Source organism: Scomber japonicus, chromosome 18 (genome assembly GCF_027409825.1).
Source record: "Scomber japonicus isolate fScoJap1 chromosome 18, fScoJap1.pri, whole genome shotgun sequence".
Lineage (NCBI taxonomy): Eukaryota > Metazoa > Chordata > Actinopteri > Scombriformes > Scombridae > Scomber > Scomber japonicus.
The window spans coordinates 21,111,872-21,127,813 of NC_070595.1; the positions used below are offsets into that span (position 1 = coordinate 21,111,872).

The window sequence follows — 15,942 nt, forward strand, 5'->3', positions numbered from 1 at the left end:
GAAAGTCAAGGGAGGCTGCTGACTGGGAAAAGTACAGAAAGTTGAGTATTGTTTTGTTTTTTTAGACACTGAACACAGCTCTTATCTTCTGTTCCTGCAGTCCCTCATCTACTGCTAAGTAAGCCTTTAGGTTCAAAGCTCCCTCTGACTGAAATAATCTACCCCTAATTATTCCATTCATTTTGTGTCTCCACTTTATGGGATAAGCTGTACATATCCACAATAACACATCTACAATAATAATAATTAGAAGTATGTGTTATATATAACCTTATTACGTATACTATCACTGCCATTCATACTTTTGTGTAATTTATGAATGTATGATTATTTTGCTCTGCTTGGGGTATGATCATCTCATTTTATATCCATAATATCTGATATTTATTTCATTTATTCTTTGTTGTTGTTGATTATTTTATTTTGGTCTTTTGTTGTTGTTATTTTTTCTTTAAATCGATTATTAATAACATGGTGTTTAATTGTGTTGCATTTTTGTTAGGTAGATAGACATATATGAGGCAATGCTAACTAACATTTCCCTGATGTTGCTCTTCATGTGATGAACACGTCACACAACTTAGAAGAAAACCCTTTGAGGTACTGCTTTTTTGTTACAGCATGAGAGAGTAATGTGACACTGTACTTGTTTTTGGGTTTGTCTGTTGTATTTGAAGCTACAGCATTTCATCTTTCTTCCACACAAACCGGAGACATGAAACAAACACTGTTTAGTCACTACAATAGCAAACTCATATGTTTTCACTCTATTCTAAATGAGTAATTATAAAGTTGTACAATTGTGAAAAACCCTGGCCAGTGGGAAACAGATGCATGTGATAATGTAATGAGTGTGATAATCATCAAGCTAAAAGAACTATAACAGTGAACGTAGTGACTTTGTTCTAGTGCAAAACTAAATCCAGCTTAAAATGTAAAATATCTGCAATGTGGATCGTCAATGAAATTTACATTTGAATACAGTCCAGGTAGTCTTTTCTTGTTTTTTAGATATATTTTAGTGTGAATGGAAAACATCTTGAGTTAATATGAGCCACCTTGTGGTTTAACATTAGAGATTAGACTTTTAGATTGTGACCGACGATGAGAAACAGCATTGTTGGAGGCTGGAATGGGAATTCATGAGCCCACAGCAGACTTTGGTGCAGGGGAGAGAGGTTTTTGATAGTCAGACAAAACAGGTGTACGAAGCATTCATTAAATCTGTTGTTTCATTTCTGTGGCCAATGTTCCTATGAAATGTGAACTTCGTTTGTTTACGGATGGTGTGACATATTAAAAGATGTTTTTCCACATTCCTAATGCACCAACTACTCGCCCTTTTTTTTGTATGGTCTTGTTGTCCGCCATTATTCAATTCCTGCTAAGCTGTTGTAACATATTGTCCCTGACTGTACTAGTCCCATTTACTTTATCAACTCCATGTCTCCACTGTCCCATGCTGTTTGACATGCATATTTCTTGATCCCACAAGTGAACATTATTAATCCAGAACAGAGCAGACACATCACAGGAACTGAGAGGAACTGTGTCTCTGCAGCTTTCACTTTGGCATCAGATCCTCTGCGGGGGTTCAGACGCCTGCTCTTTAGCTTTGGTGTGTTTTCTAACCGGCCTTCCTGGATCCACTGAGACACATGGAACTCACCACAATTAGTGTAATTCCTTTTTATCTCATTTCCTGTTAGTGTGTTTATAGTCATGAATGGCATCTAGCCACTATTGTGAGCTGAGAGAAAGCATGATTTCCTATGAGCCACTGCATTTTTGCTTCACTTCACCCTGTTTGAGTCAGTCGTCATGTATAAGTTGGATTTGCTGGCAATGTATACTACAATTACAATCAAATTGGCCCCAATAAATCAAAAGCTTTACAGTGTTAAAGTGCACTAAAAACTAAAATCTTCATACATCTAAAATAAAAACAACTAATAATTTAAAAATGTTTAACGATAAGCTTCCACGTCCCCAAGGACTCTATGTGTTTGTTCTTGTCATTGTTATTTAGTGCTCGAAGAGTTTGTGGAGGAAAAAAAACACTAATGCAGTTTCTCATGGAAATTCGCCAACTCAAATTTCCCAACAGCTTGTTTTCATCAGCTATGGATTAGTTATTAGTAAATTCTTTAGTTCTTTGCTAAGTAAATATCGTAAAACCACGACCTATTGATTAATCTGAGAAAATAATGTTCTCAAAGGTTTTGTTTTGCCGTTTGATGAGTCCTCTGCGAGTAAAGCAGAGTGACCCAGCGAGGGTTAACATGAAGCAACTCTGTGTTCCCTCCTCCTGACGCTGACGGAGCACTCACACACACTTTCTCCACTGAGGCCAGAACAGAGCCAGAGAGGAGGGACTGTACGCAGCTCTGAGAGCCAGCTGTCGTTCGCTCAGAGCTGGGTCTTTTCTCTCCCTGACTCCCCCGTTCTCCACTGGCCTCATCACTCCATGGGACTCCAGACTTGGCCTCCAAGCAAACCACCACTGTCATCTATGGCCTGCCTTGATGTGGAGACCCCTTCCATCTGCAGGGGTAAATTCAAATCAGGTGCTTTCTCTTTCTTTTTGCTGTCTAAACTGCATGTATTCTGGTGTTGCGTTAGTATATTTCTGTAAAGTAAACTCAAGTTTTTCTTTTACTCTTGTTAATCTTAACTGATGCTGGCAGCATTTGGGGGGGATGGTTGTAGTGACGTAGACTCAGCCCCACCAGGAAATGACAGGGCAACAATAAAGCTCATCACATTGACTCATGCCAAGCATCATTATCACAGGAGAAACTATTGTTAATAACTCAAACTTAAGCTAAAAAGCAAACTGAATCAGTGATCGAGAGATTTAGGAGAGACCACTCATCCATTTATACAGCCTTTATTCATTTTGGCACTTTGTTGATATGATATTGTGGTTTTCTGTCACATAATATAGCCATGAATTCAGACAATAAGTACAGACAATGAGCTTCGTTCACACTAAGTCCAATACTCAGATACGCTGTTGTTCAAGATTCTGATCATTTTCCTTGTTTGCCTTCCTTGTTTGCATTAATCCGCAACAAATTCCTTTGATTGCGTCACTTCAAAGAAGCAATACACATAGCTGTGGGTCCGCGATAATACCAATGTTCTAGTGTGGAAGTTCTATATTAGATTATTGTTAATTAACTTTAAAATCTGCTAAATTACATTGATTGACATGTGGTGAATATACAGTAAACATAGGAGTATGTGAGGTGAGTGCACTTTAAGATACAGTACAGTACACTGCTCTTTATTTTTGAAATCACATATACCTAACAACATTCTCATGTCAAAAATACAAGAATTGTCTTTAAGATAAGTACAACTTTCCCACCGGCCATAATCCAAGATTTTGCTTAGATGACAGTTCTTGTCAATAAATTGTTAGTCATGGCCTTGATAGATATATTCAAAACAGACCCAGACCAGTTTGAGATTGACTCAGTTGAAGAGCACGCCCACCACTGGAGGAAAACTGTTTTCTCATCACTTCTGGTGTCATATAAGGCTCCACAAAAAAATCATACTACTACTAAAGAGACTTATAGACTGCTCATACCAGCAGTTTATACAGCTATTTGTGATGAAGTTTCAAATAGTTGAAATTCTATATTTAACATCTTCATTGTACCTTTTTGTTCAACTGACTATAGTATAAATGAGTAATGATAGAATTATATTTGATATGCTTTATGGTCAACTGTTTGCCTGTCTATACTGACCAACTATCTACATGAATGTTAAATTATTTTTATAGACCCATTTATAATTTAAAATCTTATTGCTTCATCTTTTTTAAATTTTTCACAATATATGACAAAATATATCAATTTATTCTATCCTATTAAATTTGAGTCAGACTTTTATCTCCACATGAGTGTAAGTTGTGAAAGCAAATAAAGTAAAATGCATCTGAATCAGCTACTGCCCATAAAAATGACGTTTTGATAAACCAATATTATCTGTATATTATGTGGTTTAGTCTATCGCTGATTACAGATGCTTGAATCTCTGCTAAAAAAGGGACACTGTTTAGAGTCTTTGGTATTTATAACAGTAAAGTCAACATAACCCAGTGTCAGACAGTTTCTAAACTACATTCAGCTTTGTCTGGGCAAGTAGTATGTGTAACCACACCAAACAGTTTTTTGTCTTTTCTTATTTGTACTGTTTCTAAAAAAAAAAAAAAATTCAAATAAAAAGGTCCGATGGGAGACCTTGATGATTTGCTGAGAACGACATGGGTCAGAGATTAGAGATTACATCAGTAGACAGGGATTTCAGTAGAGCGCTCTCTCTCTCTCTCTGTTTCTCCACAACCTCTGTTTATGCTCTGCTGGTGAGCAGGACAGTGGAGCCAGTTTGCATCACGGAGAGGGTTAGCCAGGGTTCAGGTGAAACACAAGCTGACACATAGTGAGGAGGTCCCCGGGCATGAAGTGTTCCCCCATATTGTTGCTCAAATTAAACTTTCTCTTGTGGAGCTGGAAGGCAGCTTTTGATTGATATTGATATGCAGTAATATTGACTCATAAATTTCCTTGCCTGTGGCATTCTCTCCAAGTCACAGAGGATATAAATACTGAGACAAACCAATGGCAATTTTTTACAATCTCCTGGTATAATCTGTCTCTGGCAGACCATAACCCCCCTGGTCTTGGTTCGTAATAGGAAACACAGCAGGCGGGGCAGGCACACTGTGTTCTCTGCCCTGGAGTTGATGGGCTGCTGTGAGACTGGACTCGGCCTCCCACCCTTTGCCTTAGATTTTGTCACTCTGCGTTCCCTTGCCCACCAGTGGAAGCCCGTGATCGTCCCCTCGGCTCTCCATACAACTGGAGATCCCACCCCCTTAACTACCCCTGAATTTCATGGTTCCCAGGCCTTGTTCTCACAGCTGCCCAGTTTATTTTTGCTAGAGTGACTCACAGTGGCCTGTTCAGACGCAGTGCCTGTCCCAGGAGAGCTGAGCAGGTCTGTGTTGTGTGTGTATATGTGTGTGTGGGAGTAGCTGTTTCCCCTGAGCCACTATAGTAGAGTAGATCTAGCTAAGCCAGCTTCACTTCACTACAGCAGTGATGATAAGGGTCTCACATGTGCCTCGCTCTAGCGCCTCATTCGTTACCATCACCCATCACCTTCCTCTTCAAACAGTTTTTTTTTTTTCGACTCCACTGAGCTGTGTTATTCTACTGAAATAACATGTCCACACTCAAATGTTTATAAATGTTTTAACTGTGATCTAACTAAACTTTATACTGATGGAGAAATAATGCTGAGGACCATCCAAGTACTTTATGTGGGGCCTGCATGCAAGGCTCAAGAGTTCCTGCTAGAAGATAGTCATGTCTTTGATGTTCTTATGTAACAATAAGTATTTCTCCATCCAAAGCAAGATCACATTCTTAAAAACAATTCATTAAAAAGACAAGACTTACTTGGCTAGTGGTGATGTCATAACCAACTCCAATTTTGTTCATTATCGTGGCTGCAGCCCTGAATATTAATCCCTCTTTTATCAGTTTGTATTCTGTACTGTAGATACTTTGTTTGACTCCGCAGTACATTTGCATCCCACACAGAGATATTCACTTTCATTGGGAAGGCAATCGGCCAATCGTATTGCACTCTTTGAGTCTAACTGTTGTAAAATGTGTGGTACTCTTAACAACCCTAGTTAAAACCATACAGGAAGTGAATAGCATGTCTGTGGTGGTGAACAGGGTTTACTGTTGGGTCTTGGGGATAGGTTATTGATTGATAAGTAGTAAGTATGTTGTTTTATTTTAATGCTGGCAGCGTTCATAGTTTAAAGCTAGGGATGCTTGTCAGATGACTCAGCGGAGTTGGCTCAGTGGTAGAAGTTCATCTCTGACCCCCGTGTCTCTGCACTCTCACAGTCCTCCAGCTCTGTCTGCAGCAGAGAAGAACTCGGGAGCAGCTTGTTGACCAAGGCATCATGCCACGTGAGTATTCACATCACGCTCTAACAGAAAAAGATGGAGGTCAATCGACTGGCACCTATGGAAATTAAGACAGCAAAGTAATCAATATGTCCTGAATCCGCAGTGCCATTCTGTATCATTGATTCCTTATTTTCTTATTGATGGCAGTATTTTGTAGTTCTCATTAAAACAGTATGAGAGATTAGATTTAAACTTTGCTAATGTCTCTATCAACCACAGCATCTTCCTTATTCAGACTTTGTTGGAGAGCATATTTGTAGTGGCATTAAAATGATGTGACAAAGGCAGGACACATGAAAACAACATTGTTATTTTTAAGTATACACTTAGTAGTTGTAAGTGTATTCAGTGTAACAGTAATCCTGTTTTACTTGTACTAAATGTGGTCACATAACATCTGTGTGTTGTGGTTTAATTAGGGATAGTGATATTTTATAGAGTTGTTTAAATGGCTTTTATCATCTGGTGTCTTTTTGCGCATAAATCAATTGTTTCATACTATAAAGTGTCTCATATTGTAGTTTAGTGTCCTAATCAGACCGTTACTAATAGCTGAATCATTGTGCTCATGTAAACATAGCCAATGATGAAAACTGAATCACAGTTAAGCCGGTGAGCAGCACACCAGTCCCTTACCTGGAGGGTCTAGTGCCCACTTTATACCATTCACATTCTGTCTCGATTTGATGAAAGTGGAGCAGACTTAGTCCCCATGCTGCCTTCCCTGGGGGAGCGTTGTGTTCAAGAGCACCTCTAATAAAAGACAAGCCAAATCTGTGACAGAATCATGCTGATAGCTGGAAAATTAGAAAGAGAAAAAGACATAGGTCTTCCTCTTTATCCTGTTCTCTCTCGAGAAGCCTCCTGCAGTCAGGCTTTCAGCTCCTCTCTGGCTCCACAAAGCCACATGAGTCAGCGACTGGGCCTTCAGTGGAGGTCAGTCACTCCCTCTGTGGCCTGGCCAAGCGTGGCCTGCACACAAACCTCCTAGGCCTTTCCTACTAAAGCACTCTACTGCTCCCACACTTATGGGCTTATGGTAGGTATGCAGTGAGGTTTAGGTGTTGAGCAAGAATGTTTTGCTTTGCTCCTCTGACACACTCCTCAGAGCCCCCCTGGCCAGTGTATCCTTAAACCAAATAGAGCCCGTCATAGCAGAGGTGACTCGTCAGTGAGCCAGACTTTGCCTGAAGCGGGACGAGTTTATTCTGGGAGATCAAAGACTAATTCTCTGCATGGAGTAATCTCTTTGCTTGAATCAGTAAAGCTGACACTTCCTGTTCCTGCTTCTGGTTATTACTGTCACACTCACACTGAATAACAAACACTAAAACACTTGAAAATAACTTGGTGTGAAGAGAGAGTTATTATCATATCCCTTAAAACCATTTACAACACTAGAAGACGGTGGTGAAACGCACCTAAATCAGTAATCATTTATTTTAAAATGAACAGTTTGCTTGAGTTGGTGTGGATTTTGGCTGAGAAAGTTTATGGATGTTGTTGTTTCACCTTCTCACAGCTCTGAAAACGCCCGCTGCATTTCATGAGCAGATTCGCAACCTGGAGAGAGCCAGGGTAAGACATCTAAGCACATCAAATCACCTGATCGTGACTCTTCTCATCTGCATCTAAATTATTCCCCCATAACCCTAACCTTTGTTTCAACAGACTGGGAACTTCTTGAAACACAAACTCTGCAGCAGACCTGAGCGCTCGGAGCTAGTCCGTATGCACATCCTGCAAGGTACTCATCCTCCTGTGTGTTCCCACGTAGTTATGACATCTAGATAACAGAGATGAATACAGTGCGCTTTCATCTAGCTATATTTATTGCTTGTTTTAATTTGTTTTACAAAGTTACAACCAGATAAATGTCTTTGAGGATGACTCGTGAGAGCTCTGGCTGAGCTGACTGTGAGTCACCCTAACAGAGCAGTTAAGAGGTTGTCTGATGCTAGCTGGATCATAGCTGATGATCCACTGTGTGTTTATCAGAGACGCAGGCAGAGCCGTTACTCCAGGCCACACAGATGAAGCTGAAGAGGGCCAGACTGGCTGATGATCTCAATGAGAAGATCGCCCAGCGGCCTGGAGCGATGGAGCTGGTGGAGAAGAACATCCTGCCTGTAGACACTAGCGTCAAAGAGGCCGTGAATGGTAGCCACTCATTAATACTACGGTAACACTATCATGAGGCCAGGGCCAGTAGCGAACATAAACAACATAAAATAAATATAAATCCTTTTCATGGCTTGTTGTAGTGCATTTTGGTGCCACGTGAATGAGATACAAACTGTATTTTGGTCATTAATACTAGTTACACTTATGTTTGACCAGTCAAAATATCTGCTTCTTCCTCTTTGATGGGCACCATACCTGATCTTTTAATAATAAGTCTTATGTGAGTTAATGGTGCCAATCTGTTACTGAGAAGTTGGCCTTCAATAAAAAAACCTGCTCTTCATTTTATGAATAATGGTACTTAAATTTCACCTTAACTCAAAATAACTCATATCTCTGTCCCCATACTAACCTCTGCTTATTTTTTTCTGTATTTTTGTTGTGCATTATCATGAGAATATTAATGTGAGAGGTATCCTAGACTCTGCAATCACTGATAATTTAAATGTACCTTTTCACTGTATGTCTAAATTACCAGCAATGCTAAAACTTAGTCTGACAAATTCTTTGGTCATTTTTGACTCATTGTATTAGTCTTTTTAGTCTTCTATTATGGATAACATGAGCTGTACTTACTAACTTGTCAATGCTGACTCGCTAGGTGATGAGGCAAACTACCCTAAGACCCCAGATGTGTACAACTTTGATGAGGACAGCAGTGGTGCGTTAACACCAGAACAGACTCACAGCCAAGAATCTCCCAGCTCTAGCTCATCCTCTTTGAGGGAGTATGGAGGCACTGAGTCCTCCTCTGTTTCCTCTAACCTAAACTCTTCCATTCAGGTGAGGCAATTGCAAATACCAATATCCTGAACCATCATGATTTATAATATGCTGATTACTGACTTAGTTAGACACTAACTTCCACTGGTATAATTGTTCACTTATGAGAAAAATAAAACATTGACACTTACTTAAACATTGTACTAACCATGCATAATGTATTAAGTGTTAGTTTTAAAAACATTTTGTACTCATTCTTCCATTTTCTAAGTAATATAATCTGTTTCTGGGAACATTATTCCAGTTCAGGTGCTTTTAATTATCCCACATTTAATGACGATCAACTGGCAAAGCAACTTCATTGTTCTTGGTGAACTGATTGTGCGGTTTCTCTTTGTCTCTGCTTTTCTTAGCACTCACCACCACCACCCATCTCGCAGTCCACATCAGATTTAGTGAACATTGTTTCCATCAGTGAGCAACAAAGCAACCAACAATCAACTACACCTCAGCCAATCGCCACTGTCGTCACCAGTATCACAACAGGGCCAGTTCTTGTAAAGGTGAGTTCAAAATTGTTTCACAAAGTCTTCTTAAACTCAGAATGCAGTGGGAGTTTTTTTAAAGGATGACTTCATTTAAGCCAACAATTATTTCATCCCAACTTGCTCACAGTCCTCTAACAGTTATTATCAGCTGACATGAAACTGACCTCTAATAAATGGCTCTGTCTCTCTAAGTTAGTGACTGTGTGGGTTTTGGGTTTCTTTTTGTTTTTTTGGTTTTTGGTTGTTGTTTTTTTCTTCCTTTGGAAATGTGATGAGAGATACGATGTCAGAAAACACAGAGTCTGTGTTTTGTCATACTGAATGTCACATTAGTTTAAGGGTGAACTGAAAGTCAACATTCAGCCAAGTCAAAGGCAGTTCAAAGAACAACAGGGTTTAAAGTCATTTCACAAATCCAAGGGTTTAAATCTGTGCCAGCCACAGTTTGTCTTCAATTAGGGTCAAATGACAGGCTAACCTTCCTCATTCAGGCTGTGTACATTGTAAACTTAAAATCAAAGGATGGGAGTGAAGAAATAACTTGTGCATTTATCATAATCCAGTTATCCTCTGAGCATAAGATGAACTCTCCCTCCCTTTGAATACGATAGGGGAATGAGTTTGACAAATTGGAGGATGTGTGCTTGCTTAACTCAGCTCGAGTTTCTGGTTTCATAGCTAGAACCTGCTGTTCTTATGCCAAGCCATTTTTGTATCCTGTAATTGCAGGTGGTAAAACAATAAGGTTCACATGTCCACTACCCGTTTCCTCATCCTGCAGTTTTCATCGGGTGTCAGAACAATGTTCCACCTAAAGGCTTCAAGCTATTAAAAACCAGCATCAGTTCCAAGTTTTTGCAGTGTTGGTACTGGCAATGTTAACTGAGTTTTCTGATAAACTGGAGTGAGATCAGTCACAGGGATCAAATATCCTCCAGATGGTTGTCTCAGGTTTTACATGCGCCGTCTCTGTGTTCTGTGCTCTGCAGCAAAGCCTCCCCAAGTCAGCCAGCGATAAAAGCCGCAGCAAAAAGAGCAAAGAGCCAAAGCCACGAGTGAAAAAGCTGAAGTATCATCAGTACATTCCCCCGGACCAGAAGCAGGAGCACAATGACGTACCAATGGACTCTGCCTATGCCCGCCTCCTGCAGCAGCAGCAGCAGTTCCTGCAGCTCCAGATCCTAAATCAGCAACAGCAGTTCAACTACCAAGCTGTCCTGCCTGCTACACTCAAGTATGGATCCATTTAGCAACACAAACACCTCTGTTACACAGCCAGAGATAGGATTTGACTCTCCCACAAAATTTATTTTAATAGGCAGATCAGTTGCATGTCTTACTAAAACCACCCTGAAGTGTTGCTTCCTTTTTGTTTATTTATATATCATTTTTCAACAACCAGCATCAAAATCTTACACCTGGTTTTACAGAAAGAGATGCTTGTTGTGATAACTGTTTAACCACAGCTGCTGTATGTCTCGAATACATTGCATTTCCTGCCCACGGCTTCCTACACAGAGGCTGTTGATTGTGAAAAATGAATAATAGTTTCATCTGTACTCCCTTTTGCCTCCTGTCTTATTACAACAGACCAACAACTGAGGTACAAACCAGCTGCTCCAGTGCTACTCTGAGTGGAAACGCTGTGTCTGCCCCTGTGCAGCCCCGCCACACTCAGACGAACCGCAAGCCGGATCATTTACCAGCCAATCTGGATGAGATGAAGGTGACACGTTGCTGTTTGCACATTGTCTGACTATATGTCCCTTATGCGCACTGTAATGGACAATGAGAAAATTAGATTATTTCATTATATTCTGTTGTCCCTATAGGTTGCTGAGCTGAAAATGGAACTAAAACTCAGATCGCTGCCTGTTTCAGGGACTAAAACGGATCTGATAGAGAGGCTAAAGTTGTATCAGGAGAGCTCTAACATTCAGATTACTGCTGCCATGGAGACACCAGCTGTCACAGCAGCTTCACAATCTGGAAACATAAAGTTAACCCCACCCGTGTCCCCTATAGCCTCAAAGGTGTCCAGTCTGGGCATAGAGGACAGTAGTATGGCAGCCAGTCCCTCAAAGCTTTCAGACACTTTGTCTCCAACTCATGCTGCTCCCTGTGTGAGCTCCCCACAAAGAGCTCCACCAGAAGAGTGCTCCATGGAGACGAGGTCCTGTGAGAAAGACAAACGTCTCCATGAGAAGGAACGTCAGATCGAGGAGCTGATGAGGAAACTGGAGCAGGAACAGAGGCTGGTGGAGGAGCTGAAGTTGCAGCTGGAGGTGGAAAAGAGAAATCAGCAAGGAGATTCTCCACCTCACCTTAGCCCTCTTGCTCCTGTCCAGATCAAAGAGGAAAACAGGACCCCATCAAACTGCTCAGCATCTTGTAGCTCTCCTGTTCTGCCAGTGGTGGTGAAACAGGAGGAAGCTGCAGATCAGAGTTGCTTGGCTCCTCCAAATCAGTTCATCATCAGCCACCAGACCATCAAGCAGCCTAAAACTCTGCAGCCTGTCCAGGCTGGAGCTCAGATCCTTCTGCCTGCATCCCTTCCTGCTTCAGCAGTCCCTATCCAACTGCCTGCCAACGGCATCAAATTACACACTACTGTTAACAGCACAGCCCCAGGCCTCGTCCAGACCTCTGGACAGGTGCCACAGAAAATAGAAGCCTTAGCACCACTACAGCAGCAATGCAGCACTCAGACTCAGCCACTGACAAAGGTAAGAAAGCAGACTGCTTGCTCAGGCTTGCTCAGTCTGCCTCTTTATTAGTCATCACCATCAGCTGTGTGGTTATTCTGGATTCCTCTCAAATGTGCAAACTTGAATTGTATGTGCACACCTGAAACAGGAAACATGTGCACACCTGAAATCGTAAATTCTGTTTTCATGTAGTAAATTCAGGTTAGATTGCACATCATACATCTGGTGCAGTATTTTTGATGGCACTGCCTAATATAATACATATGTGTTTTTGTACCAAACACTTTTGATGGGCTACCATGGGTAATGCATCCTCCTTGTTGCCACGGTAATAACAGGCCTCAGCTGGGTGGTGAAATCCTTCCCTATTCACATCAAAAGAAGGTTTGTGGAAAGTTTGGTTGCAAGAGCAGATGCTGAGTGAGAGCTGACAGTAGTGGCCTGACTGCCCTCTGTCGCCTCAGTGCTCTCAGTCCAACATCCAGTCAGAATTAGCAACAGAAACCGCTGTGCTGCTCAATAAGAGCTGTGCTGCATAGGACTGCAACCAGTCCTTTCACTACTGAGGTGAAAGATATTGATGCCACTTTATGGATCCCTCAATTCTCCAGCTGCACCCCTTAATCTTGTGTAGCACCATAAACTTTTTTTCCCAAAGAGAAAATATTTACTATAGCAGTTACCACAAAGTGTTTTAATGTGTGTTTCAATGTACTAGTTTTCCATGCATTTAGGAGAGCATTTTCCAAATTGATGGCAGTAATGCGTGCCTCCGTGCTGATTTGTCTAAATGTCTTTGCAGACGTGGAGGATGGATGCTACAGCACAAAGCTTACTCAACACATTCCCAGCAACTGGACCACTGGCAGCAGCCTCCTCAAGCCAAACTGTCCAGAAAAGATGTACAAAGAAGGTAGAGGATGATCCGTGTCTCTTTTTTCCTCTCTTTTTGTAACACACTTTGATTTTTTAAATGTACTGAAAATCTATTGCTTCCTGTCTACTAGTCACCTCATCCCAGCCAACCAGCTCTGATCTTACAGCAGCCAAAATTCACAAACCATGTATCAAAGTGGAGGGACCCGCCCCGCTATGAGGATGCAGTTAAACAGACCCGTATGCTGACAGCTGTTCAGGTAAAAAAAATTAAATATAAATGTTTATTATATTCTATCCTTTATACTGTAACTGTCACTTAATTCCACACTGTTTTTTCTGCAGGGTCCCTCTGCAGCCAGCCAGCAGATGGATGATCTGTTTGATGTGTTGATCGAGAGCGGTGGTAAGAAATATTTTTTTCTTTTTTTGGGAGGTGGGCTCATAAGTGACACACAAAACGTCCCAATAAACTTTGGATTTTCTCACTTTATTTTCTGTACTTGTTTTTTTAGAGATCTCCCCCTTCATCAAACAGGATCATCCCAGTCTGGACAAGCCTCTCCCTGTGACGGCCAGTGTAACCACCCTTCCCATTAACACTGTTTTATCACGCCCTCCACCCCTGGTCAAAGTGGCCCAGCTGCCTGCTGCACCGCTTGACCCTTCGAGCAGCTTAGCAGCCCTGACCTCTGACACCCAGCTGGAAACACTGCTGGACGGCACACTGGGCGCTGACACAGACACACAAACACTGAAGCTGATGGAGGAGCTTCACTCACCTTTGGTCAGCATGGAGGTGGACTTCAATGAAAACACACAGCCCTCTGCCTTGAACCTGCACAACTCCAACATGGATAACATGGATTGGCTGGACCTTACCCTGTCTGTGCCAGCAGACGGAGTCAACACTTTGGACATGTCAGCGCCAGTGGGCGTCTTCTCCTCTGACTTCCTGGACTCACATGAACTGCACTTGAACTGGGACTGACTGCTGTCAAGGTGATCCTTACACCTTGTTTCCCGTGTGGGAAAAAAAAAAAAAAAACATTTAGGGGCTGGCACAGCTCTGTTCTGCTTTATGGTCAGATAACTCAGCTTGGTAATAATCTAATCATGCAGCGTGTCTTTAGAAGCTGTGGCATTGCTTCCTTTGAGGTCTTTAAGCCCTCTGATTGTATGGAGAGACTGACATAAAGTAGAGCTGGTACTGGCAGATTGAGCTGACAGTGGAAATGGCTAGATTTCAGTCTCAAGTTATGCCACTGTTTTGTTATCAATCTGCTCTCATGTTATTGATCCCTCTTTTTTCTGATTTAAATGAATGTACTGTGTTGTATTGATCGTAGTCGAAGCAGAAAGAAAGAAAGAAAACGTCCTGTTCCTGGTTAAAGAGCTCACAGACAAACACTGCATGTAGCTGGAGTCTGTTATATAGTTCACTCCACCCTGTCTTGGAACGGTTATCATTAATTTGTTCGTGGTCAAACAATCAAAACAGAACACACTCGCATCCGCTTCATGTTAAATCAGATGCTTAACTGAACTGCTGCAAATATGAAAAACACTTGACTGCCTGATAAGAGTCATATTAGTGTCAAGCAGCACTGAAGAAACGAGTCTGACCAACCCTGTATTTATTAAAAAATACCCTTTCAACATTGTTTCATCTCTAAACCAGTTCTGACAGTGTGCAGATGTTTCTTTAGTGCTGAGAATGACTCCACTCTACATCTTGGTAAAATATACTGCACACAGTTTTTTAAAAACCGAGAAGCTTTAAAGGGAAAATCCTCAGTTACATTGATGGCCAACTAGTCAGTGCATCATTCAGTGCTCATCAGTGACTCATAAAAGGTTTAAAGATTTCATCTTAGAACATTAAAATGACTGAAATAGGATCAGCTTGAATTTGTTTAGGTAGTTTATTTAAGAGGAATAAACCTGGCAAACCTTACCAGACCATGATCTAGGTGCACGGCATTACAGTGTAACAACAGATACATAAAAACAGTAACAAAATCCATCAGCATGACTCACTGATAACTTGTTATCACTTCATTTCATACTGAGACAACCTTAATGCACATCAGTGAATTTGTATTGTAGTGACATCTGCTGGTTACATCGAGAAAATCCAGTGTAAAAAAGACACGACTCAGTATCATTGTCTGCTTCTGTAGATTATCTGGAGTGACGCTGACGCTCATCTGAATGTTGAAGGAACTGATGAGAAAAGGTCTTACATGTAATTATATGATTTTTGTTTGTTTTTTTTCTTCCTGTCAGCGCATAAGTGCCTCATTTGACAATCCAAATGTCGCCCTTTAAAAAGGATTGTGTGCTGGAATGAGAAATACTTTATCTTTACTATACTAGTATAACTCAACACCAAGAAACATTGTAATGCATAATTTATATGCCATATGTTTTACACATTGTGTATTTATGTGACCTTTTATACAAATGTAGCAGGCATTTTGTAAATACAGAGATTATTTAGGATTTCACTGTAGGGCTATCAACATCCCCATTATGCCACTCACCCCTTAATGCTTGTGATTAAAAAACAATACAAGGAAAGGCTTGGATTTGTAGTTTTGTTCGACAGAGTGCATCAGCTGATGTACTGTAAGTCCATACCACATGTCCATTCTGATGTGCTTCATTAAAACCAAACTGGAAAGTGATGATGATGATAATTAACAAATAAACTCTTCAAAGGAGCCATGCTGCTCATCATTAGATCAGTGCCCTATACCTGCTCTGTCTGAGCTTCAGCCTTTCACCACCTGCTTCTCTCATAGTTTTTTAATTGTATGGATTGACGATCGACACATAGGACATCTGTGTGTGGTGGATTTGAACTTATCGAAGCAGAAGGGAAGCAGGCAACAA

At 41.0% G+C, this 15,942-nt stretch overlaps 1 protein-coding gene across 3 annotated transcripts; it reads left to right on the top strand.

Annotated features, from left to right (window-relative positions):
* The first annotated feature begins 320 nt into the window (after window positions 1-320).
* On the top strand, window positions 321-15,617 carry mrtfbb (myocardin related transcription factor Bb). Of its 3 annotated transcripts, none has more exons than XM_053338451.1 (16): window positions 321-600; window positions 1,514-1,679; window positions 2,220-2,567; window positions 5,940-6,005; window positions 7,528-7,583; window positions 7,677-7,752; window positions 8,004-8,165; window positions 8,791-8,972; window positions 9,326-9,475; window positions 10,450-10,694; window positions 11,051-11,186; window positions 11,293-12,186; window positions 12,971-13,081; window positions 13,176-13,304; window positions 13,390-13,450; window positions 13,560-15,617. In XM_053338451.1, exons 3-16 carry the CDS (start codon window positions 2,468-2,470, stop codon window positions 14,033-14,035), a joined length of 2,844 nt encoding a protein of 947 aa, XP_053194426.1. In that variant the 5' UTR covers window positions 321-600; window positions 1,514-1,679; window positions 2,220-2,467; the 3' UTR covers window positions 14,036-15,617. The 3 variants fall into 3 exon arrangements, with proteins under 3 accessions (XP_053194426.1, XP_053194428.1, XP_053194427.1); XM_053338453.1 differs by having other exon boundaries at window positions 2,220-2,552; XM_053338452.1 differs by having other exon boundaries at window positions 321-1,679.
* Window positions 15,618-15,942: the final 325 nt, after the last annotated feature.

What these genes read in the sequence shown, in the direction of transcription:
- mrtfbb (XM_053338452.1), top strand. Translation starts at nt 2,468, where the DNA reads ATGGGACTCCAGACTTGGCCTCCAAGCAAACCACCACTGTCATCTATG. An exon ending in GCAACCTGGAGAGAGCCAGG is followed by an intron (nt 7,584 to 7,676) that starts GTAAGACATCTA and finishes TTGTTTCAACAG; the next exon opens with ACTGGGAACTTCTTGAAACA. An exon ending in ACCTAAACTCTTCCATTCAG is followed by an intron (nt 8,973 to 9,325) that starts GTGAGGCAATTG and finishes TGCTTTTCTTAG; the next exon opens with CACTCACCACCACCACCCAT.